Source organism: Phalacrocorax aristotelis, chromosome 9, assembly GCF_949628215.1.
Source record: "Phalacrocorax aristotelis chromosome 9, bGulAri2.1, whole genome shotgun sequence".
Classification (NCBI taxonomy): domain Eukaryota; kingdom Metazoa; phylum Chordata; class Aves; order Suliformes; family Phalacrocoracidae; genus Phalacrocorax; species Phalacrocorax aristotelis.
The window spans coordinates 35,652,802-35,677,411 of NC_134284.1; the positions used below are offsets into that span (position 1 = coordinate 35,652,802).

The 24,610-nt window shown below is 47.8% G+C and overlaps 2 protein-coding genes across 6 annotated transcripts in view; both read left to right on the forward strand.

The window, feature by feature from the left end:
- MAP4K5 (mitogen-activated protein kinase kinase kinase kinase 5) overlaps positions 1-1,379 on the forward strand; it is a 71,505-nt gene extending 70,126 nt beyond the window's left edge. For all 3 annotated transcript variants that reach the window (XM_075104373.1, XM_075104372.1, XM_075104371.1), the window contains one exon: positions 590-1,379. In XM_075104373.1, coding sequence (XP_074960474.1) covers positions 590-677 — 88 coding nt within the window. In that variant the 3' untranslated portion in view covers positions 678-1,379. The remainder of the gene's footprint in view (positions 1-589) is intronic.
- Positions 1,380-5,485: 4,106 nt separating this feature from the next.
- Positions 5,486-23,726, forward strand: CDKL1 (cyclin dependent kinase like 1). Of its 3 annotated transcripts, none has more exons than XM_075104378.1 (9): positions 5,486-5,767; positions 11,680-11,801; positions 14,139-14,211; positions 16,485-16,575; positions 17,345-17,545; positions 20,143-20,225; positions 20,755-20,811; positions 21,528-21,683; positions 22,620-23,726. In XM_075104378.1, exons 1-9 carry the CDS (start codon positions 5,600-5,602, stop codon positions 22,725-22,727), a joined length of 1,059 nt encoding a protein of 352 aa, XP_074960479.1. In that variant the 5' UTR covers positions 5,486-5,599; the 3' UTR covers positions 22,728-23,726. The 3 variants fall into 3 exon arrangements, with proteins under 3 accessions (XP_074960479.1, XP_074960481.1, XP_074960482.1); XM_075104380.1 differs by having other exon boundaries at positions 20,143-20,198; XM_075104381.1 differs by lacking the exons at positions 11,680-11,801; positions 14,139-14,211.
- Positions 23,727-24,610: the final 884 nt, after the last annotated feature.

A 24,610-nucleotide genomic window follows, 5' to 3' on the forward strand; every position in this document is an offset into this window, starting at 1 on the left:
CAAGGCAGGGAGAGGCAGGTTTTCCAGAGGAGCCTACAGGAGCATGATCCAGCAGGACAAAGGCTGAGGTGGGGTTGCGTGCTCCTTGTGAACCCATCGGCTGATAAATATTTAGAAGGGAGGGGAACTGTTTAGGTTAGTGGCCGATGCATATGGCAAGATGTAGGAGGTATAAACACACTCGGCTGCAGATGATAGGAGGGTTGCATCTCCTCACACCACTCTGGCTGAGATAACTTCCCAGTAGAAGCAGAGGATGTAGCTTGTTTCAAGGTGGAGGATTTGCGTTTGGAAGAGGTTTGTAACACCCTGCATGTGCCCATGGTTGAGAGGGGTGGATTCTGGTTCAAGAAGCAGCGTCTGGTCGTCTGTTCCTTGCCTATTCCGCTTTAATGTTTTAATCAGAAGTGATGCTGGAAAATGAGGTAACTGATGTGAAGAATAAAATACCCAAGATATTTAGGAGAACCGATATCCCTCCAATCTGTAGAAACCTGCAAGCAGCAAGTTTGTTTATCCTCGGTCATTACACCGTGTGCTTCCTGTTTTGCCACTAACCATTTCGGACTCTGTCTGTGTTTGATTGCAGAGTGGTAGTGTTAGAAAGCAGGCCAACAGAGAATCCGACTGCACACAGCAACCTCTACATCTTGGCCGGACATGAAAATAGTTACTAAGCAACAGTAACCCAACGCAAATAACAGAGTGAATTTGCCACACGAGGAACGAAGAAGCATTAGGAAACTCAGTACAAGCAGGACTGTGACTTACTGTTTCTTTTCTTGACACCTAAATGATGTTGGTTTAGGGTAGAAATCAATACATTTTTGCAGCTGGGAACAGCTGGTTCTGTCTTGCCACTGTGTGGTTGGTTATATCGAGTTTGCTTAATAAAAGCTATGAGATAAATAGCCCTTTACTCATTAGTCATAGGGAAACAGAGCCTTTAAAAAATGTTTTGCAGTAAAGGTGCCATAAACTGTTAAATATTTGACTTCCCTCAGATTTTCCTTTACTTTCTGTAGATATAGATATAGTGCTGGCTGTTGCCCTGTTTTATACTGAGTCTTATTCTTAATAAAAAAAGATTTGTGTAGGAAGTTAAAGTATCTGCAGAGCTTTTGGGTTTTAAATCTGCCATTCAGTATGGCTTTGTATAATAGACTATTTAATCCTTATTTATTAATCTGCTGCTAGAATGGTGTAATGTTATCTAACTTTTAGCAAAGGAAGGTTGCAGAGCAGCTTACAATTTTTTTTTTTTTTTACAATTGTATAAAGATTTGATTATTCCTTTTCCTTGTAGGGATGTAGTGCATTATTGAGGGGTATGTTACAATGTTGGTTGATCTTGTAAAAATGCAGTTTTGTACAACAAAGTATTTTGTATTGATTTTTTTTTTTGCCTGCAGAATTGCCATAAAAGGGATTTTCTTATTTACTACTAGATGTAGGGTGTGTGTACACAAACTATAATATTGATATCGGACATGTTGCTACTGGGTGGGTGTGTACAATATACGTGTGTGTGTGTGCATGGGTGTTAAGTTGACCGGCAGTGTGTATTTTTTATATATATATATATTTATATATATATAAAAATGTACAAAATATATATGCTTTATTTTCATAAATTAGGGATAAGCCTTGTGACGTGAAATGGAAATTGTACCTGGTCATCATCCTTAATGAATGAAAGTATCATGTATCGAACTGCCCATGACGTACAGTTTATTTATACTATTCCAGGGGGAGCCTATAGCGACAGCTGCGCTCGCGAGCCTTTTCGTTCGTACAGCCGTCCAGCTGTTGTCAGTCAGGCAGCCGTCTGGAAAGGGTCACTCCCCCAGCTGTGTAGTATAAGTAAATATGGTAAGAACCAGTAATCTGTATTAAAGCTTTCGATCACTTTTTCCCTTTCCCTGTTTTGTCACCTGCATTTTTCTTTCTCTTTTTTATTTCTCCATTAAAGAGTCACATCGGTTCCTTTCGTCTTCCTCATTAATTACAATTCTTGAGGTACCATTAAATATAAATATAGACTGATTACAGGACAGCGTCTGGTTTTACTACCTCACATTAACCTGCTAGCTTTGATGTCAGTAAACACAGTCCCTAGGCAGATGCAGCAGCAGTTCATAAACATTTGAGCTGAGAGGTTTTTAAATGAAATCCTGCTACGTACTGCCGCCCCTTCAGTTTCTGTGACCCGCTACCCTAGGCAAGGCAGGTTAGAAGCTTCACACATCATTTTAATAAAGCAGAAAAGGTAAGTGTGTTACAGCGGCTTGGCCAGTCCGACGGCGCTGCTGACGCAGCGGAGCCGGAGCGGTTTGATCTTTAACTCGCAACCTGAGGAATGGGGCGCTGGGTTGTCTGCCTGGGCATCAGGCTACGCGATTCATAATTTAACATTGACGGAATTAACTCAGCACACGTGATGACTCAGTGAAGTCTGTCTGTTACTAGGTACAGCCAGGGTCTTACGTTGTTCTGAAGGTCTGGAAGGAAAAATAGACTTGCACATAATTTAGCATTTTATCCACTTAGCATTGCCATTCAAAACTAATTCTTGTTACTGACTTGATATTTAAACATCAAGCAAAGCTTTTCAGTTCCGAAACTGTATTGAAGTTTAATAAACAGTAAGCGTACAGATAAAACTTACAAATCAGTTCACATCAGCTGTAATGGGATCAGCAGTATTAAGAGGGACATGTAATTTTTGTGTTTTAAAGAAATCGAGTTCTCTAGAACTGAAATTACTTCTCCATAGGTAACAGTGATTGGTGATTAACCCTCAAATGGTATAACTCCTAGTCTACAAACACCTTAAAATGAAAATGAAGACAAAGTGAAGCACCAGGTGTAGATGTTGTAGAGCAAACGCTTTTACTTAATTTACCTCATCTGCTGCAAAAGGTAATTTTGGCTTCATCTTTGAAAACACTTAAAGAAGACCTCTAAAAGACTAGAGAAATCTGTAAATATAATATTTATGGGGAGTAACTGGAGTATGGACCCTATTAGGTCATGACACTGTCATGCACAAGGAATGAACTGAAAGTATTTTTCTTTGAATGACATGAATGCCTGGTGATTTGCTGAAATATAAAAAATGAATCTAGGAAAGTCCTCATTTAATCAAACCTCCTTTTTTAGCTGTTAAAGCATTTCTAACAGCATATTCTGAAATGCTTTGTTTCGTCTGGTTTTATAGACAGTGACAGTTTTGGCATGATCCGCAAGATACTGTTTCCTAGTGTAAAACCTCATTTATTACTCTTAGCGGAGTATAGCACAACAGATTTGCATGTTTCATAGCTGAACTGGCCAGTTTCGGTGACTCTGACTAGTATAATTTGTATTCGTTAGACTGTTTAAGTTAGTCTGGTATTGTCTGTATCTTTGTATGTTTTTGTGACATTTCAACCAGGGTTGAGAAAGCCTAGTGTGTGGTTTTGGAGTTTATAAAGCAAAAAAGCTTGCTCACCCCCTCCTTACCCTTTTGACAGATATCAAGTATGAGTTATTTGATGCACAAGGTTCATGTATTCAACTTGAAAGCCTTAAAAGAGGCTCCCAGAGCTCTTTGAAGTGCAAACAAAGCAGCCTGTAGATTAGCCTCTCTTGATTTCTTAACCAAATTCATTGTAACTGAAAAATACAACTGTAATTGTGATGACATCTCTTTAAAAGATGAAAGGTACAATGCATCAGTGAGCCACTGTGTCTCTGAATGAAAAGGACAAGACTGGGAGAATTTCTGAAATGTACTTTTTACCTTGTTTAGTCATTAGATTGTAACTGAGACTCTAACTGCACTCGATCCAGTTTGTGTAACTAGGCTGTGTTCTACGTAAATCTCTGTTGCAATTCATTTCAGTCTATGCCAAATAAACTATGCTTTATTTGATACCTAGACATGGCGTGGTAGACTTGCTGGGAACGGTAGGTTATCGGACATACCTTGAAGGAAGTAAGCTGGTCTCCGGGTTTTGTGGCAGTCAGTGGGAAGGGCCTGATTTGGGGTTGGCCACTCTTCCCAATCCTACAGACTGCCTGGGAGCCACACGACATCTCCCACGTACAGCGGATCCACTGGAGGAAAGGGAGGTCTGGGGATAGCGCAGAAATCAGAATCATAAAATCATTAAGGTTGGAAAAGACCTCTCAGGTCATCAAGTCCAACCACCAACCCAACACTCCCAGGCCTCCTAAACCATGTCCCGAAAAAATTAGAAATCAGAATAGCAGTGGCAACCTCCTCCCAGCTTCACGCTACCCAGCGCTCTGCTCCAGCACAGTCCTGCTGCCAGCCCCTGGGGTCACCGCAGAACCACTCGGGAGTTGTCTGGCTTGAAAACCAAGGGCTGGCTACCTTGTGCCCGGTTCGTCGGGCAGATAGCAAGGTGGCTGGTGGGCTCTAAAGGAGGGTTGCTTAGAATAAGAAAACATGAACAGGAATATTTGGTATTCCACCCTGGACATAGCTCACTCAGCAGGATCTAGAGCGGTTCATACAAGCCTTGCTCTTGCACGTTGGCCATTGGCATACTGTAAGTGGTTCAGCCCTTGGTCCATCTGTACCCCAGATCTTCAGGGGTACAGATCTGCTGAGGTAGAGAGAAAAGGGGATTTGTGAATGCACCTTTGAACACAATCATCAGTTACTGGTAAAATAAATACAGGTAAATATTACTCCTCTGCAAAGATTGTTACCACTGTGGGTGAATCTCCGCATCAGCCTGTACGTGTGATTACCACCATAAAGGCCATCTGTGCCAGGGTGCGAGGAAATGGCTAAGGAGCTACAGACCTAAACAGGTGCACGAAGAAAGATGAGGCAAAGGTAAGACTCTTAGTTGGAAATGCTCACTGGAAGGCTCTAGATTCTGACGGAAGCTCATAGAGGGGACAGATACTTCAGGCAGTTGAACTGTACAGGGTGGAGATACCCCAGGGAAATGCAAGGTCTCCCAGGCCCCACAGCAACGCTGGGGCACGGATGTCTGTGTGCCAGCCTGGGCATCCCACATCTGCCACCCCTCTTACCAAGGCCTCCCTCGGGAACGGCATCCCCTCCTCTCCGCTACTGCTGCTTGGAGACAGGGCTGTGGGCACTGGCTGAAACCTGCCCACCTGAGGGGAGGCGTCCCCTCTTCCTCCCAACCCTGTGGGGAAATGGAGCAAAAACCAGGGATCCCCGTGGAAAACCAGAACGCGGGAGAGGGGGTTTTGAAGACAAAATGGGGCTGCGGGCCTTCACGTCCAGCCCTGGGGCAGGCGCGCGGGAGGGGGGGGGGGGCAGGCTCTGCCGCCACGGCGGGCCCGTGGCACCCCGGGGGCGCCGGGGACCCCCCTCACCCCTCCCTGGGGCCCGCCCCGGCTGGTTTTGGTGTACCCCTGGGGCGGCTCCTCCACACGCCTCGCCAAGGCCGTCCCGGCCCGCCCCGGCCCCGCCGGAACCGCGGGGAGGCGGCGGAGCACGGGCGGGGCCGCTCCCCGCGCCGCGGGGGTAACGGGGCCGGGGCCGCCGCCGGGCCGCGCTGAGGCGAGGGAGCAGCGCCGTGGCGGCCCCGGTGCCCGGCCCCGCGCCATGGAGCGGTACGAGAAGCTGGGCAAGGTCGGGGAGGGCTCCTACGGCGTCGTCTTCAAGTGCCGCAACAAGGACACGGGCCAGATCGTGGCGATTAAGAAGTTCCTGGAGTCCGAGGAGGACCCGGTGATCAGGAAGATCGCCCTGCGGGAGATCCGCATGCTGAAGGTGGGCGGCGGGCGGGCGGCCGGCCCCGCTGGCTCTCCGCGCCCCTCCCGCCGCCTCGGGGGGCTCCCGGGCCGGGTGCGCGCCGCGAACGGCACCGCTGCCGGCGCGGCTGCGGCGGCGCCTGCGGGCTGTGCCCCGCCATTGCGAGCTCGGCGCCGCGGCCGGGGAGCCTGGGGAGACCTGAGAGAGCTGCCAGGGGAGCGGGCCGGAGGGAGAAGCGAGGAGACCGGGAGTGGTGGGAGCCGTGAGGAGATGGGCGGTGTGAGGGGAGCCGTTGAGGAGGTGGGGAGAAGTGAGGAGATAGGACATCGTGAGGGGAGAAGCAAGGAGTTGGGGTGTGAGGCAGTGGTACGTAAAGTGCCCAAGTCAGTCAGTTTCTCTGGGAGAAAGCCGATGTTGGTAAAAGTCCGACCCATTTGGCCAGGGATGGACATGCCTTGGGACAGAGGTGATCTGCCGCAGCCCAGGCTGTCACTGATCAAAGAGGGTTGGTGTAGGGGGGAGCCGACACCTGGCAAAGAGCAAACTGCAGGGTGCCCGTAGATTTCTTCTCCGTTGGTAGTGGAGGAGCATCACCAAAGGCATCGCTGTGCCCTTTACAGAGGGACTGATCCAGTCTCTGGGAGTCGGCGATGTGCTGGCCGATACAGGCACAGCCCTGCCCTTAGCGCACGGTCAGCACTACTTGCCGGTAGCAGCCCCCTCTGCATCCACCAGATTCCCCCCAGAGACAAGGACTGTTGGAGCTGATGGTAAAGTACATGAGCCAAACATGATCCTAGCTAGCACGAGGTGGGGGACGGCCGTGGGGCGCAGCTGTCCTCCTAGCTCCCTGCTTTATAATCTCTCCCCGCTCCTCCTTCAAATGCCCTTTCCGACCCCCAGTTGTGGGGGATCCGCAGTGTCAGAGCCTGATGTGCAGGTGGGATCGAGCCCTGTGTTGTTGAATGCCAGGGGCTGCACAGGCTTAGTGGTATCCACGTGTGGAAGCGACTGCAGAGCCAGCACCTGTGAGCCATGGCAGCACCTTGCCTTTGCTGATCCTTTCTTGACTTCTGTGTGAGAGCTCATCCTTGCATAGAAATGCGTCGCTTATTCAGCCTCTGTGTTTATTTTCCTGATGGAATAAAAGCACAGGAACGTTTCCAGTGAGTCACACCCCAGGGCCATCAAGCATGCAGAAATGAGGAGAAACCCGGGAGAAGGAGGGAGAGGGTGGGGTAAGGTTTCCTCTCACATGCCCATCTCCTGGGCAAAGTTTCTAGAGCCAGAGGGTGTACCCATTGCTTCGTGCCTAGCAGACACCCATAGACTGTTGGGAGTTTGTCCCATCTCTCTTTGATCCAGTGCATTCATTTGGTCTCCATAGCATCCTGAGGCAGTGAGTGCCATGACTTTAGGAATGTGTTGTGTGAAAAAATATTCCATTTTATTTGGTATAAACTTGCTGCTGGGTGATGGCATACAGCGCCCTCAGTTGTGTGTTACAAAAAGCAGAGAGAGTTCTTCCCTTTTCACTTTCTCCAGGTTACTCATGATTTTACACACCTCCATCACCTCCCCATCTTCAGCTTTCTCTTTTCTGTGCACAAGAGCCAGGGCTTTAAAACACTGAACTGATTAAAGAACCATACTAACAGCAGATTGGCTCATTAGAAATTTTAAAATAATGACTTCTAATGGGACTTTTTTTACAAGAAACATGCCATTCAGACTAGACACAAAGCATTCTTGTAGACAGTCAATGATTTAGGACTTTGGAGTTAACAAAAACATATGGAAATTGGCAGAGAGAGATGTTCCATTTTATTTAAAACTTCTTTCCCCAAATCCATAGTGCCTTGGTCTCTGATTTCTGGGTGATGTCATTCCCAGACTTCGCTGCCTCTTGGTGTTTGTGTAGCAGCAGTCGATGCTCATTGTGCTCAGTGTTCCTTTCCTTCTTTGGAGTTACCTTAATTTGCTTGCTGGGAGCCAGGTAACTTTCAGACTTGCAATGAAGTGCACAGTTTCAGCAGGTTTTGATATTTCTGGTATTTCCTTTCCCCAAGTCTCTTTTGTGCTATCAGCTTGTCTTTTATTGAGTATTTATATATAAATAAGTGGTGGAAATGTTATTGTAAAAGGAGTAGGAAAGCCTGATTCTCTGCCCGCTGTGAAAAGAGGCAGAATCAGCCTTGGATGCCATCCTAGGAGAGCCATCATCTAGGAAAAAAAGCCTATTTATTTTTCAGTTAGATTTTGGGGAGAAGCAGGCCAAGTTTTTCTCTTATCTGAAGCAAAGAGATGACATGTAGCTGTCTCTTTTCAGTAAACAATGCTGGAGATGCATTAAGATTTAAATGATATTAAAGATCTGAAAATGAAAATAATCATTGCAGAAGTCACTTGCGATGCAGACGGTAAATGCATCTCGTAAGGGCCCAAAGCCAACAGCACTGCAGCTAGCCACGGCAGGATCTGTGTCGGGGCGCTGTTGATTTTAACAAGTGCAGACCTGCTTGACTATCTTCTGAACTTTTTCTCTGTAAATAGTAACAGTTTGTTTGTTTGTTTGTTGAGGTACTTCCTGGCTTAGGCAACAACTAAGTGTTTGTGGAAGATGTAGTGAGATTGTGTTTCATCAGTAAAAAATGTAGGGCCTGATAAATTACTATTCTGCACAGGAAATACCTTGTAGACAAAGGGCTGTATATGGCCAGGAGCCATGGGAGGTGTGGTGGGAGAACGGGGCAGCATGCAGAGTGCTGAAACACACTGCGTGATCCCCAGTCCATAGGAAAAGCTGGAAATCCATGAAAACAGAGCGAGTCTGTGTAAACCCCATCTGTGGCTGTAGAAACCCGATGCCTGCTGTTCCAGAAGGGTGTTGTCTCCCCAGCCTTCGTGTGGAGGCTGACACAGTTCTTAGCTCTGACATTGCGAAGATGAGAGAAAAATGCAATGCAAGGCTGTGTTTGTATGAAAACCAGAAAATATTCCCTATCATCTTAGCAGGGGAGCATTTATAACTCTGGGGGAAAGCCCACACAGGATATCTGACCTGTACGCAGAAGGTGACACGCGGCCTTGTCACCCAAGCAGGGGGCAAGGAGGGGAAGCCCATCCCACTGTGGCCAGCAACCATCCACCAGCAGCACTGGTAGCCTTAGAAACTGCTCTCTGACATGCCGTGCCGCCAGACTGGGACGTTGTTAGTGTCACTGGCAGATTTACGCTGGCTTTGTGTGCACATCTGTGTGCACGAGAGACGGTGGCCCAGTGAACCTGACTTCCCGGAGAGCCCTGACTGTGGAGAATGGCTGTAAGCAAGGAATGGGGAGATGCCACAGCAAGACTGCTCCCAGGGGAGCCTCTCCCCGCAGGTTAACCCGCTCTTGTGTGTGCAAGAGCTTGTTCACACAGCTGCATCCCCTCACAGCGTCCCTGACTCAGCTAGACCGCGCGCTCGAGGCCAAGCTCACTCTCTTCAGAGACCCCAGCTCCACGCACACATGACGATGGCCAGGCCAGACTGTCTCCCGGGCGTGGCCTGCTCCTGTGAAAGTGGCTCCTGAAGGCTGACTTGTGCAACCCAACCAACCTGTAACTGCCAGAGGTTTTCCAGAGATCTCAATCTATTACTGACAATTTAACTTTCTTAAACACTGCAGAGATGGTCTCAATCACCTCCTTCCTGCTGGCAGGCTTGGCCGTGGTACCCAGCCTAGTTGCTGGAGGCCCAGCTTGCTCTCAGGTGTCTCTGTTGTCACTGATCTCTGAGAACATAATATGCCAACACACCGAATGCATGGAAAGGGAAGGATACACTTTACCCAGTCTGTCAGGAGCTGCTTGACTGGGGAGGGGAGGAGCCATACCAGAGCCACTGCAGCACTCTGGCTTTCATGGTGGAGTCTGAACTGGTGGACTGGGCTTTGCCTGATGTGCGCATGGCAAGTAGGTGCTTCTCTCGATGTGGCTGTGCTCAGTGGGATAGGTGGGGTGGTATGCACACAATTCCTGGGAGAACTGCTGTCATTGCTGGGATTTTCAGCAGTCTTTCAGGCCATTCTCTGTATCCAATTGTCTTGCAAGGTGGATAAGGAAATAACAAGAATGGAGATGCTACTAGATAAACACCAAACTTGAGAGGTGTTACAAGCCTCCTCCCTTGTGGTTCAGTACTTTCACTAACAGCCCTGCCATGGGAACTGAGGGTGTGCAGAGAAAGTCTGTCCGTTAGGCGAGGTGAGGAGAGATGGCCAGGGCAGAGAAGGTTGCATGGACAGTGCCTGCTGATGCTGTTGGGTGCCTTGTGCTAGGCAGGGAAAGCACTTGGCATACATGTATGCACAGTGCAGGACTGTGGAAGTGGTCAGATCTTCGTTGTGTCCTAGGTTTGATCCAGATGGGTACGAAGGTCTCTGATGCTGGCGGATGGTTTGCGTGGTGTGGGCAGGATTGGAGGAACAAGACATGTATGTGCTAAAAGATCCGTTTAGAAAGATCAGCTCCTTGCCACCAGTTTGCAGGACTGGGACAGCTGCCTTCTGCATGCTGATGGGGACCCTGTAGGTTGGCTTTGGGCTCAGTGTAGTTTGGGTTCAGTATAACGTCCCCCAGTGGCAGTGAGCTCCCCAGAAGGTCTCTCTTCCCAAGGAGCTTTTACAGTGATATGCTTGAATAAAATGACATTTTGCAAAGGGTCCCATAGTGCGCCATTGGAGCACTGAAATGGCCCCTGCCATGTCCCTCCTACTCGTGACAGGCTGCCAAGGTATGGTAGGGCAGTCTTCTGCTGAACTGCTCTTTTACTCAAGCTCACCGGTTAATGCCAGGATTCGAGTCGTGGATTTCAGTGATCCTTCACCTTGGGGTTAACTGGGTGCTTCCCAAAACAGCTGCATTCCTCAGTTGAAGCCCTTTACTGTTTTCTCTAGTCTTGACTCTCCGCTTCCTTCTCCTTTGAAGGCTTTTCCAGGTGGCTTAGAGGCACACTGGAAGATGGGGTTAGCGTAACTCCTAGGCAATGCCCTTTCCAGCCTCCTTGCTTCGAAATGCATTTGTTCTAAAGCCTCGATCAGGCAAAGCCCTCACGGATGCAGGTCCCCGCAAGCAGAGGGGATGGTGCCATGAGTCATCTGAAAAGAAGTAACATTCCTGAGTCGTGTCTGGCTTTTCTTTGTTTCCTTTTCTGAATGCTGTGTTGTGCCCCTTGGTTCAAGCCCTCTCCCAGCCCTCCCTCAAAAGGTGGGCAAAAGAATAGAAAATGAGAAGCTCCAGTAATGTCCACCCTCACCTCTTGCAAGGTGCATTTGAATAACCCTGCTGTGCTCAGGCTTTATGTGTGGTAAGAAGCTGTCTGAGCTCCCCACGAGAGGAAGCCCCAGTATGAGCACATGAAGTGGATTGAGAGAAAGAGGAAGAAGCAGCAATAAAAATTCTCCTGATTAACCCATCCAGATTCTGACAATAGCCTGGTGACACTGAGATCACGTGCTTTACTTATCCGAAGAGGTCTTAGTTTCTCCTAAATGCATGTTTGTCTGCTACAGGCTCTTACTGTGTGTGATTTCCCAAGCTGTTCTCCAGGGAGAGCTGCTTTTCATTGCAGCACAGTCAAAGGCTGGATGCGTACAATGAAATGCGCTGCCGGAATAGCTGTGGGCACCGTGATGAATTCTTTATCTATGAGCATCTTTTCTAAGAGGCACTTGCTGAAGCCAAGCTGACTTGTTGCCCTCGGTCAGTTCCTAAAATAACTACACCACGGGCTGAGCTGTAGCTGAGCTGCTTCTTCACGTCATGCTGTGCTGGTATAAAAGGTTTCAGCTTAAGGAACTGAGACCCTCGTGGGCAAAAGCACTGTCCCCCCTGCCTTTACCCCACTCCTCATGCAGTAACTAACCAGTCCATACACTGTGTTACAGCAACTGAAACACCCCAACCTGGTGAACCTGCTGGAAGTGTTCAGGAGGAAGCGGAAGCTGCATCTGGTCTTTGAATACTGCGACCACACAGTTCTCCATGAGCTGGACAAGCACCCCCGGGGGTGAGTGGCCTGTCTCTCACTGGGAGCTTTGAGCAAAGGAGTTGGGGCGTCTGTGTCGTTGCTGCTCTGCAGAGTTTCCAGAGGAATTTCATTAATTACAGGAGAGGTTTCTCAGCCCGGTGCCCAGGACTTGCTCTGTTACTGTGGTTTAGCAACAACATCCAAAAGAATTGCGTCTGAGCCTGCCTGCGCTCCTGCACAGCACCGCTCACCAAGGAGACTTGAGTGCTCAGCTTGAGCGCTCGAGTGACCTGTGGCTGGCTCAGCAGCAGCAAACCCAAGCGACATGGGAGGAGCTCTTGTGTCTCACTGTGAAGACATTAGGGCTGCTGGGGGATGTGGGCAGGTGGGCTGGGGGCACACAGCCCTCCTTCCTGCTGCTCCCCAGGTATGTTGCATGTCGCTGTGGGATGCTGTGCAGACCCAGGCTGGGGACACTGGGACGATGTCGCTGATCACCCAAATATACAGCCTGTAGTGATGTCACTGACGACTGGTGACTTCTAACCATGCTGTTGTGCTAAGGAGTGTGTGTTGGTCAGCAGGAGTTACCAAGAGCTGTGCCTGCACCTCTCTGCACAGCCCCAGTGAACTCCCAGGTCAGACACCCTCATCTTCAAACAGGCGCTTGCACAAAGTGTGAGCTATGCGGGCAGAAGGGACGTTCTCCAGGACAGGGTTTGTTCTGGTGACACATTATAAATGACACTCCCACTAAATACATTGTCCCTAATTATTCACAGTGACTCGGTACTGTGGAAATGCCAAGCAGAAGTTCATAAATCATTTCACAGACCTGGAGCTAAATGAATTGCCTGCAGGAGACTAATTGGGGGTTGAGTAAACAAGAGCCTGTTATTCTCTTTCTCCACGATGCGGAGTTCTAGAAGAAGAATGGAGCACTCTGATAGCGAATGGCTTTGTGAGCTGGTGAGCAGCTTTCACCCTAGTTTGAACCTGTTCACCTCGAATCTGAAGAGAGGATGGATAATCCTCTTTGAAGAAAATGCTTCACATTTTCTTTCTGTTCATCAGCACAACTCCAGTGTGAACAGACACGTAACGCCTGGTTGCATACTTTGCTTTTGATCTTTGCTACGGCAGATGGTCAAGTCTTTCATGGTCAGGATTAAGATTGGTGGGCACACGCCTCTTTGCATCATGTTTCCAGGTCATTTGACCAACTTCATCCCCTTGTCAGGCTGTCAGTGCCGCACTCCCATCATTCTAGGATGTTTCTGCAAGGAAACTCTAGCGTTGCAACAGCAGTGTCTGCACAAGACCTTCAGCGCTGACAGCAGAAGGTTCCTTAAAGCTTCCTGCATATTGTTTTAGTTTAGTTTTGGGTTTTTTCTTTTATGATGAATCAGAAGCTTTTCAGCATTAAACACATTAAATAAAATTGGGTTGCAGCTTGAAACTGCCAAGGTTGTCACCTGTGCCTTTCCTGGGGTTGTTGAAGACTGTTGCAGACAGCCAAGGAAGTTTAAGAACTGTTGCACAGTAACTGAACGAGAAGAGAGGAGGCTGGATCTTTAACAGAGGTGTTCTTTCTCTGAAGTTTTTGCCAGCCACTGGAGGGAAGGAGAGAAGATGCAAACCAAAGTAGAGCTTTGTACTCTTGCATGAACATCCTTCCCCGTCCCATTTTCATCACCTCTGTACGCTGGATGATCAATGACGTGACAGCATTGCAAGTCAGAGCATACATCCATGGCATGGATAGCCCACCACCTCCAACTCTCTGAGCAGTTGCAGAGGCAGGAACGCCTGCTGGCATTTCAGGCTTGCCAGGAAGCATGGATACTAAGCACAGCCACAAGACAGGATTTGACTTGGACTTGCACATGCTGATGTGTGGTCACCAGTTGGCAGGCCTCGTGCTGGCTGTGACTGAGTGGTACCAGACACCCTGGCATGCCGTAAATCCTTGTGTCTTGTTGCATTGACTGGATTTGGAACTGGTGCTGACGTTCCCTTTGATGCTCCTGTGATGCATGAAGGGTAACCTCACAGGAGAGCATTGCTTTCTGCAGGGAGGTGCAGGCAGAGCCCAGCCTCAGCTCTGAAGCATGGGAAGAGGTACCACAGCCCAGCATGACTTGTTCCCTGTAGTGGAAGATCAATGAACTGAGCATTATTATGTATTTCTTGTAACCTGTTTATAGCAGGAAAACACACCTGGTGTTTTTATTCTCAGTTTTCTGACTTGGTCCCTGATGGTTTTGCTCAGAGATCCCTGTACAATGCTAGCACTCAAAGGCCTCCTCTTCCTTTTTCCTGTAATAGTGAAGTTATTTTTAATGGCCAAAATAAATATGTGCTTTCTTAAAACAGGGTGCCGGAGCATCTAGTGAAGAGCATAACCTGGCAGACCCTCCAAGCTGTGAACTTCTGCCATAAACACAATGTAAGTTCCCTAAACAGCACTAACGCTTGCTGTAACACAGCTTTGGGGGAGAAGGGGATTCTGTTGCCATTTTCATGGGATGAAGTTGGATGAACTTTCCTCTTTTCAAGGGGAAACGTGTATCTCCAGCAGTAGTATATACCCACAACAGTTGCATTTACTGTCACACAGGTCCCTTGGGTTTGCTGTCAAGGACTGATCTGCGCTAATGACTTTAGACAAGCTTCCAGGCTGACCAGAAATCTTTGTGTGTTCCCTGGGCCATGCATTGGAGAGTTTTAAAAAACTGGCTTAACATCTAATCACCTGAGACCTGAGCAAACTGCTGTTGATTTTCCAGAGAGTCCTTCTGTGGATAGTCATAGGCATTGAATGGTGTTACCAGTTAAAAGGTTTCAAAAATTAGATACAGTAAACCACTTTTACAACCACTCCTCTGCTTTCTGGAGGGAAAAGTGGATGGCAAATAATTTGTAGAAAGCAGTGGGGATGCTTTAAGAAGCCGGGAAGGAAAGGAGCCTTCTGGAGAAGTTCTTTAGGCAAACTTGGCTGGAATTGTCTTTGGTTTTGTTTATCTGCCAATGTTTGAGATTTAAGAGTCAGGCAGGAGATCTCTCTGGAATGGGTGTTTTGTCTTTGCTGGGAGAATTATGTCCAGTTGAGCCACAGGAACTTGGCCATAGGTCTGTCCCGCTTCCAGGATTTGTCGTTTTTCTCCTTTTTTTCTGTTCCCCCACTCAATCTGAAAGATTCAATGGAGCTTTAAAGCCAAGGGACAATGAGATGCTGCCGTCTGACCTGCTGTAGATCACAGGTAATGAGGTTTTATGCAGCTGCCCTTTTGGAACTCCATGGCACTGGTTTAACAAGCAGCGTTTCAGTCCTCAGGAGGAGACACAATAATTTGCCACCATCTTAAATAGGAAAAGTCCAAGATGTTTGTGCTGAGGTGATGATAGAGGAGGCACAATGTGAGCTAGGCCCTGGTGATTTCAGTAGAGCACACCTTTCACACATAGGCAGAAGAAATGAAGGTCTCTGGTAGTTTGATTAGCATAAACTCTTTCCCAAGCCCAAATTCAATCGTTGTGAACCTCCAGCAAGCATGGGGACTTCTCAAGAACCACAGAATTGCTGATGTGGGAAGGGATGTCTGGAGATCATCTAGTCCAGCCCTCCCACTCAAGCTGGTCAGCTAGAGCTGGCTGCTCAGCAACTTCTCCAGCCAGGGTTTGAATATCTCCAAGGATGGAGATTCCACAGAGTCTCTGGACAACCTCTTTGGGTGTTTGGCCACCCTCACAGTAAAAAAAAACAAAAAATTGCTTACATGTAACTGGAATTTCCTGTGTGTTCAGTTTGTCCCCATTGCCTCTTGTCCTTTCCCTGGACACCACTGAGGGAGCCTGCCTTGGTCTTCTTTACGTCTTCCCGTAGGTTGTTCATAAATGTGGATAAGAGTCCCCCTAAGCTTTTTTCTCTCCAGGCTGAGTGATGGTCCCAGCTCCCTCATCCTCCACTTGGATGTCACGCACCCAGTCCCTTAACCATTTTAGTGGCCCTTCACTGGAGTCACTCCAGTATGCTTACATCTTCCTTCTGGTGAGGATCCCAAAGCTGGACACAGAACTCTGGATGTGTCTCACCTGTGCTGGGCAGAGGGAACACCAGGTGTGCTCTGGCATCTGCAGGGATAAACTCCCAAATCTAAACCATAGCCTGGATCATCTCATCTCTGAGCTTTGCTGGCAAAATAATTTGCTTGTCTACTAGATTATCAGTAAAAACAGTTCATGGACTTTGTCCAAGAACTGATCCCAGAGGACTTACGCCCCTCTCATTAGGATCTCCCCATGTATTCATAAAACCGAGTCCCTTATTAGGAGTGTGTTACACATAGCTGTATCAAGTGAGTTGCATTTGCAGACCCAGGTTAACAGCAACCCTTGCTCTGCAAACCTCGCTCCTCCTGCTAGCAGATTCCCAGCTGGTTCTGGGGAGCTGACGCGGTGTTGTCCAAGTGATGCGGAGCTATGCAGCTGAAGCTGGGAGCCTGCACAGTGCCTCACCCCGCAGATGGGGTATAGGCGGGGTAATTGTCCTGCCCAGCAGGACACAGCTTTAGCTGCTGTGAAGAAACCCTTTAATCTTCTCTTTCAGCAGGAATGATGGCCTGGCACAATGTGCAAGGGGTATGTGACAAAATTAAGAGGTTCTTTATCTGAGGGCCAGGTTAAATACTTGCTTCTAACTTCATTTTTTTCTGTTTCCAGTGCATCCACCGAGATGTAAAGCCAGAAAACATCCTGATAACAAAGCACTCGGTCATCAAACTTTGTGACTTTGGATTTGCTCGCATACTGAGTGAGTGCCAACTTGCTGCTTAGACAGATTGTTAACACTAACGCGTGAAAACTCAAATGAAGTGTAGGATCAGGCTTTCAACTGCGGGTGAGGACTTGCTTGTCTTTGTCTGATGCACGTGTAAATAATCCGATATAAAAGCTGGCGTGTTTTCAGAGAGAACCTCTGCTAAAGGCTGGGTGGGGATCCCCAAACCAGCTTACAGGGAGCTAGCCCAGCCAGCATGGTGCCAAGTGCCTCTGTAACCAAACTCCACCTGAGCTTCCTGCTGGGGCAGCTGGTGGTGCTGGCGCTGATAGATGGAAGTCAGCCTTGGGCATCTTGGAGCTGCCCAGCCATTGCTTGTGCAAGGCTGGAAACACAGCTGGAGTTCCCTGGCAGGAGGAGCCCCTCTGGCAGAAGGCGCTGTCTCTGTAAACAATGGCGTCACATTTTCCGTTGTAAATAAACCCCAATCTGGTTTTTTTCTCTTTTTTAAGCTCTTGTTCAGTCAAATCACGTGGGCTTTGAGAACTGACCACTGGCTGGTGCAGGGCCCTGCTGTGGAGCTCTGCGTATTTTCATTTGGAGAAAAATATGGTCTTGATTTTTGGCAAATCTAAAATGTTTCCAAAGTTGGGTTCTGCTAGTAGCCAGTGACTCATCCTGTTTCTGTAGCTATTGCCTGCCCAGGAGGTGCCCCAGCATGTGCAGCAACTGATGGTGGCTCAACTGCATCATTCTGATCCCATGTTCCTGTTTGTTTCTCTCCTTCCTGACCCCAACCTAGCTGGTCCGAGTGATTATTACACAGACTATGTGGCTACCAGGTGGTACCGCTCTCCAGAGTTACTTGTGGGAGACACCCAGTACGGCCCTCCCGTGGACGTGTGGGCAATCGGCTGTGTCTTTGCAGAGCTGCTCTCCGGGGTCCCACTGTGGCCTGGCAAGTCTGATGTCGACCAGGTGTACCTCATCCGGAGAACCCTGGGTGAGTGTCCCCTCCGCACTGGTCAGAGCCCCAGTCTTCCCGATGCCTTTGGCAGGACTAGAGTTTACCCAGGAAGAGCTTCCTCTGTGGTGGGAATTAGGATTAGCCAGGAGGTGAATTTACCCAGTGGATCTCTCCCTGTAGTTGGTGCTGGCTTTATTTCAGGTGTTGCTGTCCTTGAAAGGGAGCTGGGTTTTCCTGGCGTGGCTTACACACACACACATCTTGTTAGGAGATTGGGGAGTTGGAGCAACAGATGCTGCTTCAGGTCCTGGCAGGATTTAGGGAAATGAAGTTGGCATCCATGTGGGTGGTGACTGTTCTTCAGAAAAAGATCTGTGGGGCAGAATTGGTTGCAGCGTGTAGGAACCAGCAGTGCCAGGCTGTGGCTAAAGGGCTCACAACGGACAGGGCTGCGTAAGCAGGGTCGTTGCCTGCAAACAGGGTCTGGTGCTGGGCAGTTTAAGAAGGATGCGGGATGTGTTCAGTGACCAGCGGCTGCCCCTCCTGGTCCTTCAGGGTGGCTCAGTGACTACCTGGGCGTGGGGAGCACAGGGCCAGCCCCCAGGAGGCACAGAAACACTGGCCTCTGCTCCTGTCCTTTCCATGCCTTCAGCTGCGCCACACCGACAGAGAAATGAGAAAGGAGCAGGAATGTTTTGCATAAAGGTTTGAAAGATAGAGGTGTTTTTCAGGGTTTGGTACCGGGTATCAGTCCTTGCTTCTGGGTAATGAATAGCTGGCTTTAGTTCATCACAGCTTTGGAGGTCTCGTAAACATTGTAGGTGCCTGTTGATGGCTGTGGGCTTGGAAAAGAGAGTGGGAACACTGAAGTTTGACTGTTCCACCTGTTTGTCTTTATTCACCAAGGCATTGTAGGAGCCACTCTGGATTTGAAACAGAGGTTAAATAAAAGAGCCATTATCCATGTAACAATTACATTAATCTAGTCTCATTGATTCTATTTGATGTTGGTGTGTAACATCTGATTTCTTGAGTGGAAAGGAACAAACCCCCACTTTTAATTGAAATTTATTGGAACGAACAGACAATTGTCATTTTTACTGAGCAGTTTATAAAACTATAAAGGTGACTAATGGCTTTAAACATAAGCTCCTTAGCTAGAAAAATAGTTCAATGTCATTTGCTTCATCCTCCTGAATACATTTATGCCAGCATTAGGTAAGCTATAATTATTTTTAATGATAGGGTTTCAGCCAGAATAAATTCCCTTTTGATCCAGGTGATAGACTGAGGCGGCGTTTACAGAGACAAGCTCCTTGGTCAGAGCTGTGCAGGTGTTTTGGTTACTATACTCTTGCATTACGGATTTGATTTTAACATTTTGCTCGCTCTGAACCGCCCTATGCTTCAAAAAAGGGCCACAAAGTTGCACAGGGGAAAAGCTACAGCATATTCCTGTTGGTGTCGTGTTTCGGCTCTTTTCTATACAACGTCCTCAGGAGTGTACAAAATGAATTTCACCCAATATGAGTTAAATGCTAATGAAGCTGGAACACTTGTGGTTAGCCTGTCCCCTTCCAGCAGTCAGAAGACACGACTGTTTATGCAGACGGGCTGCCTCTCAGGAACCCTTTGCCTTCGAAAATGCTGAAACGCGGCACTAGTGCGGAGAGGAGAGGAGAGCAGGCCAGCAGAGCCCTGCCCACCCTCCCTCGAACAGAGCACACCAACAAAGCATGCCCACGTTGCCACTGCCGTGTGGCCACCTCCAAAACAGCCAGTGGCTCCTGCTAGTTGCTTGTCGGAGACCTGGGCTGGTCCACCGTGTCTGATGCAAGCAGGGGAGTTAACTGCTCCTCTGGACCTTGTTTAAAACTTCGGGAAGGGTCCCTGGCTGAAGCTCAGTGCCGCGGCATGGCTGGAGTTTCAGGTCCTGGTAGGTGTTTGCACAGCACCCCCTAGCTATGATGCTGAGGCACATTCCCCCACTGAACGACACACAGATCTTGAGCTCAGCCGGCACACAGTGGAGGTACCAGTGCTGGCGCAGAGCAGACACGGTTGTGCAGCTCAGTGCCTTGCCCACCTCATTCCCTGCTGTTCTACCAAGGGGTCTTTTTGCTAGTAGAAAGCCAAATTTGCCATCACCCAAATAACACAGTGGTAGGATCTAGGCATTTGGCATGGGAAGATACATAGAAATACGGATTTTTCAAGGCCCCAGGCTATAGCAGCCACTGTTTGTAAAAGCCACTCTGCTGCACAGCAGAGAAACGCAGAGCTGGAAGAGGCACAGCAGCTGAGTACTCCTGCCCCAAAAACTGCTCGCACCAGCTGAATTTCTTTGAGCTATTTACAGCATGAGGCCCTGGGCAGTTGTGGCTGCAGGGAGCTGGAGCTGTGTGGCCCTGCCTTCCGTTCAGCCCAGTCACACAGCCATGGGTTCGCTGATGTCCTAGATGGATGCGAGTTTTCACAAAAGAACTTGTAATTGGCTCACTCAATGCTACTCCATCTCTTTAGATGTTCTCTCAGATGGTGTCAGTCTTGTTAGAGGCTGTAAGCTTGTTCAAGGCAGGCGCTGTAAAAACAGCAAATTGATCTGACTTTGTTTTCTTTATTCTTGGTCAAAGGGGACCTTATTCCCAGGCACCAGCAAGTGTTCACCACCAACCAGTTCTTCAGCGGGGTAAGAATTCCAGACCCAGAGAGCATGGTAAGAGCTCCCTCCAGATGCACTTCCCCTGAGCCCAGTGCTAACCAGCAGTCTCTCGGCAGTGCTAAGGAGACATGGTGTTTGGCCAGAGACATGTTCCTGCTTCATTTTACCCAGAGTACGTGTGCTATCCACTTTGGAAGTACAGCTGGAAAAGCCTCGCTTGCGCAGCTTGACCAGTCCTTTGCTGCGCAGGACTTTTTCCCTGTCTAAAAGCTTTGCCCTCTACTTCGCCAATGTACACTAGAATATTCTTTGGAGGTGGCTGAACCCCTCTCGTGACGTTTTAACCAATACCCTGTGTAAAAGCAGTCAAATGCTTACTCTCTGCTCCTTCTCCCCACTTCTGGTGGCACAGCAGCTGGCCTACCCGCCCCTGGTAATGCCGGCAGCTCCCCTCTAAGCACACAAAGTGACAGAAGCATTTTGTGAGGTGCAGGCCATGTTGCTAAGGAAAGCTGGTTCTCCGTACTCTGACGAATGGAAAGCTTGCTAATATCAGTACACTTGCTATTTTTTTTCCCTCCAGGAGCCGTTAGAAATGAAATTCCCAAATATTTCATACTCTGCTTTAGCTCTCATGAAGGTAAGAAAATTACAGCTAGTGGAGGAGCTCAGCACTGAGACTTAGCAAATGCAGTCTGGTTTGCTTATCAGCTGCAAAATGGTTTGAGAGTCCATCTCTGAATTATCAGAGATGCATTGAAAAATAGAGCTGGAGGGGGTTTGGAGAGGGCTGTTAATCCTCTCCTTTCTAATCCACTCATCTTTACCATGGAGGTGGAAAACATTATTCCTTTATTAAGATGCAGGGGATGGAAACTGTGAGGATGGAGACGTTAAAAAGAAGGTGCAGCTGTGGGTGGTACTGGCTACACTGAACACTGGCACAACACAGCCAGTGCCGTGGTGGATTCCCCTGGTTAAGAAAGTTGTTCTAGTCCAAATTAAAATTATGGGCTTAACTGGTTTTCCTGGTTTTGGCTGGGATAGGGTTAATTTTCTTCATTGTAGCTAGTTTGGGGATGTTTTGGGTATAGCTGCAACACTGGTTTTTGAGGCTAGGCCATACAACTGTAACTGTCCGTCTAGCCACAAATTTCTGTTACTGCCCGTGGCAATTATTCAGTATGAGCTGCTTTGCAAGCTTCATGCCGACTGAAAGTCACTCTTAGAATCCATTAAAAAAATAAGATTAACACGTGTATCCATGCAAAAACTCATTCATTGGCTGTTGTGAGTAGCTGGAATTGCACTGTTTAACGAGCATTTTGAGTGATCTTTTACTTTGTCTTTTCTAAGGGTTGCCTTCGCATGGACCCTGCAGAGAGGCAGACGTGTGAGCAGCTGCTGCAGAATCCCTATTTTGACAGCATTAGGGAGGCAGCAGATCTGGGGAAAGAGCATGAAAAAACGGCTCGGAAACCAGCCAGGCCGACTCGGAAGCACATGCCGGGGGTAACATTTTCATAGTAGTATTTAACAATCTGTGCCTAAGGAGGGGAGCGGCTCTCTCTGTGTGGCTCCTGGGAGGTGGGCTCATGCTGGCAGTTAATGGTGAGAGCCTGCATTGGACCGATCTTAATTTTAGCCCAAGGAGAAAATGAACCTTCTGGCTAAAGAGTAACGCGGTACAAACTGAGTTCTCCACTGCAGCTCCATCTAGTCACTGGGGATAAGCTGCACAGTGATGTGAAAGATCAGGTTTATCCAGGAATGTGCATTCCTGACAAAGAATAGCAGGAGAGCTGCACAAACTGAACAGGCTTGCATGGGTGGTTTAATTGGAAGGTCTCTGGGATCTGTTTGGTGCTTTTGAATCCCAAATTATGGAGACAGCAAAAATGTCCAGTTCCATTTGTAACCACTGATGGGATGGGATCCCTCACTCAGTTCCAGACGTTACACAACACACAGGGTGTTTCTGCAACTGGAGTTGCCAAGCAAATGTCTCCCTGCCGTTTCAGTCTTTCCAGACTCCTGCCCAAGTCTCCAAATCCAGCCTCACGATGGGAGTCATTCAGCAGTTCTTTCCCCATGAGCCACGCTCCCCATGACAGCTGTAACACTGAGCTGGTAACACGCAGGGGAGTTGTCGGTGCGGGATGGAGCACTGCTACGGCGTATGAATTCCTGGATCAAACTGATTTGCCTCTTCCACTTCTATGACAGTGGATATAACAGTAATATTTTTCTTGCCCTGGGTGACTGAAAGAAATACCTTTAATGAGCCGTTCTCGTTGCTCTCCAGCTGTAGAACACCAGATCCATGGCTCGTAGTTTGAAAAGTACAGGGTTACAGTATGAATAGTTTTATAGTTTCCGTTTTGAAAAATGAAATGCATGCATTACTCTCAATTAACACAAACCCACACCATATGACTTTTTTTTTAGATACAGTACCTGCCTCAGTTAACCAGCAGTAATGTTCTGCCAGCTCTGGACAGCAAGAAGTACTGCTGCAAAACCCGGAAATCAGACTACCATTTCCCCAACATCTAATGGGATGGCGGATGAGAAACTATTTATTTTCCAAAGTTCAAGTCATTCGGAATTTATAAAAGGAGGATATGTGGTGGAAAACTAAATTAATAGATGTTATGACATCCACAAAAGTGGTTTGTAAAGTAGTGTAGTTTGGGTCACTGATGGAAGGTGAGTGATGCACAGGGCGAGCTCCAAGTTCACGTTCGTCGGTGTTCTGTGTATAAAGGAAAATACATTTGTTTTGCTTTAATTCGTGATTGTATACTGGTTTGTGGTTATATACTGGTTTGTGATTGTATACTGGTTCAGAATTACTGCAACCCACTGTTTACAGCGTGAATTTAGAAACTCTGTTGCCCGTCTACCACCTGTATTTCAGACTTGGCAGAAGAACTGCGACCGTGCCAAATAAATGCAAGTCCTGCTGTGTCAAAACAGCAATACTGCTTTAGAATGGGGCTAAGTCACTGATGCCGCAAGGAACTGTAAACGTACAGCTAGTGCAAGTAGAAGACAGATGTATGTGTTTATGGAGCCGAGCCTGAAGAGAGGCTGCCTAACGGCTCCAGGTAGTTATAATCCTGCAGAAATAGCACTGCTTTAAAGATACGTCTGTCCTAGGGACTGCATTTATAGATCACAAAGTATGGAGAGTTCTGGCAGCAGCTCAGACTTAATGGAAGGCTCAGCAGGCACTGTTACCAGGAGGAGAACATTTTAATAGTAAAACCTGTTGTTTCTTTAGTCTTTTCAGAGTTCCTCCTGCCTGTTTCTTCCTTGCATTATGAGGCTGGTTTTATTTGCTGTTTCTGTCAATAGTGAAGTCACTTGCCTGTAGCGTTACAGAAATTCTTTTATCAAAAATAATTCATGACTATCATTTATAACATTGGCCAGACACAGGCAGGAATTCTACCTAAGGGTACATATTGGAATGATTCTTGGGTTTTGTGTAATCTCAGGATGTAATATTGTGTTGGTTTTGAATAAAAGAAATGTAGCTTGTTTTTCCAATGTGTTTTACTGTATCAAGTTTTACCATTGGGCGAGGAACATCCTCTTTCTGCTTGAAACCTACAGCAAAAATGGTTTCTTTTCCCAGTACCGTTCTGTGTTCAACAACAGTAAAAGCAGTTTCGGTGGGACAGATGCCATAGCCTTTCAGTGTGCCTGTCTACCTCTTATTTCATAGTATAATTTAGTATATTTTAATCTCGTTCATTGTGTCCATAGGTAGCTTTGGTTACGCTCAGAAAGCATTGGTGCTCCTGTATTTCCTGTGTGGACATTCAGCCATCTAACCCCGCAGAGGTGCGCGGTATGGCAGCACCCCGGCGCTGCCTGAAGCCGTAGTAGCTTGGCACAGCCCTGGGCAGCGCAGGCCAGAGGGAACGTCGGTTCTGGGCACTGTTCCTGCCCACTCTGTGCTAGGAGATAGGAGGAAAAACCAGCCCCGTAGTACAGAACGTTGTCCTTAGCAGTGCTTGGCATCATTTCCTTCAGAGGACAAGATGACAATCAGGGATAAGAAAACAGATGCTCAGGTACGCAGAGGTAGCCATGATTGAGACATCACAATGAAATCTGCTTTCTTGGCGTCATCGCCTACTGCTTGTCTCTCCCCTACCACCAAATCTAGGAATTTGATTAAAAATTCAGTGTTCTTCCTCAGGATTAATCATTCTTTTATTTAGCAGGAGGGATATACATACATGCATACATAGATACAACTAAAAAGGTACGCAGAACTAATTTAGTCCCTGTCTGCATACAGCAAAAATGTCCACAAGTGCATACCTAAGAGACCCTGCTTCTCTTCAAGTACAGCCGCGTTGAGTTCATCAGCTCAGTGTTTATGGGAAGGTCAGACTGACCGTCTGTAGATCACTCCATTTAAA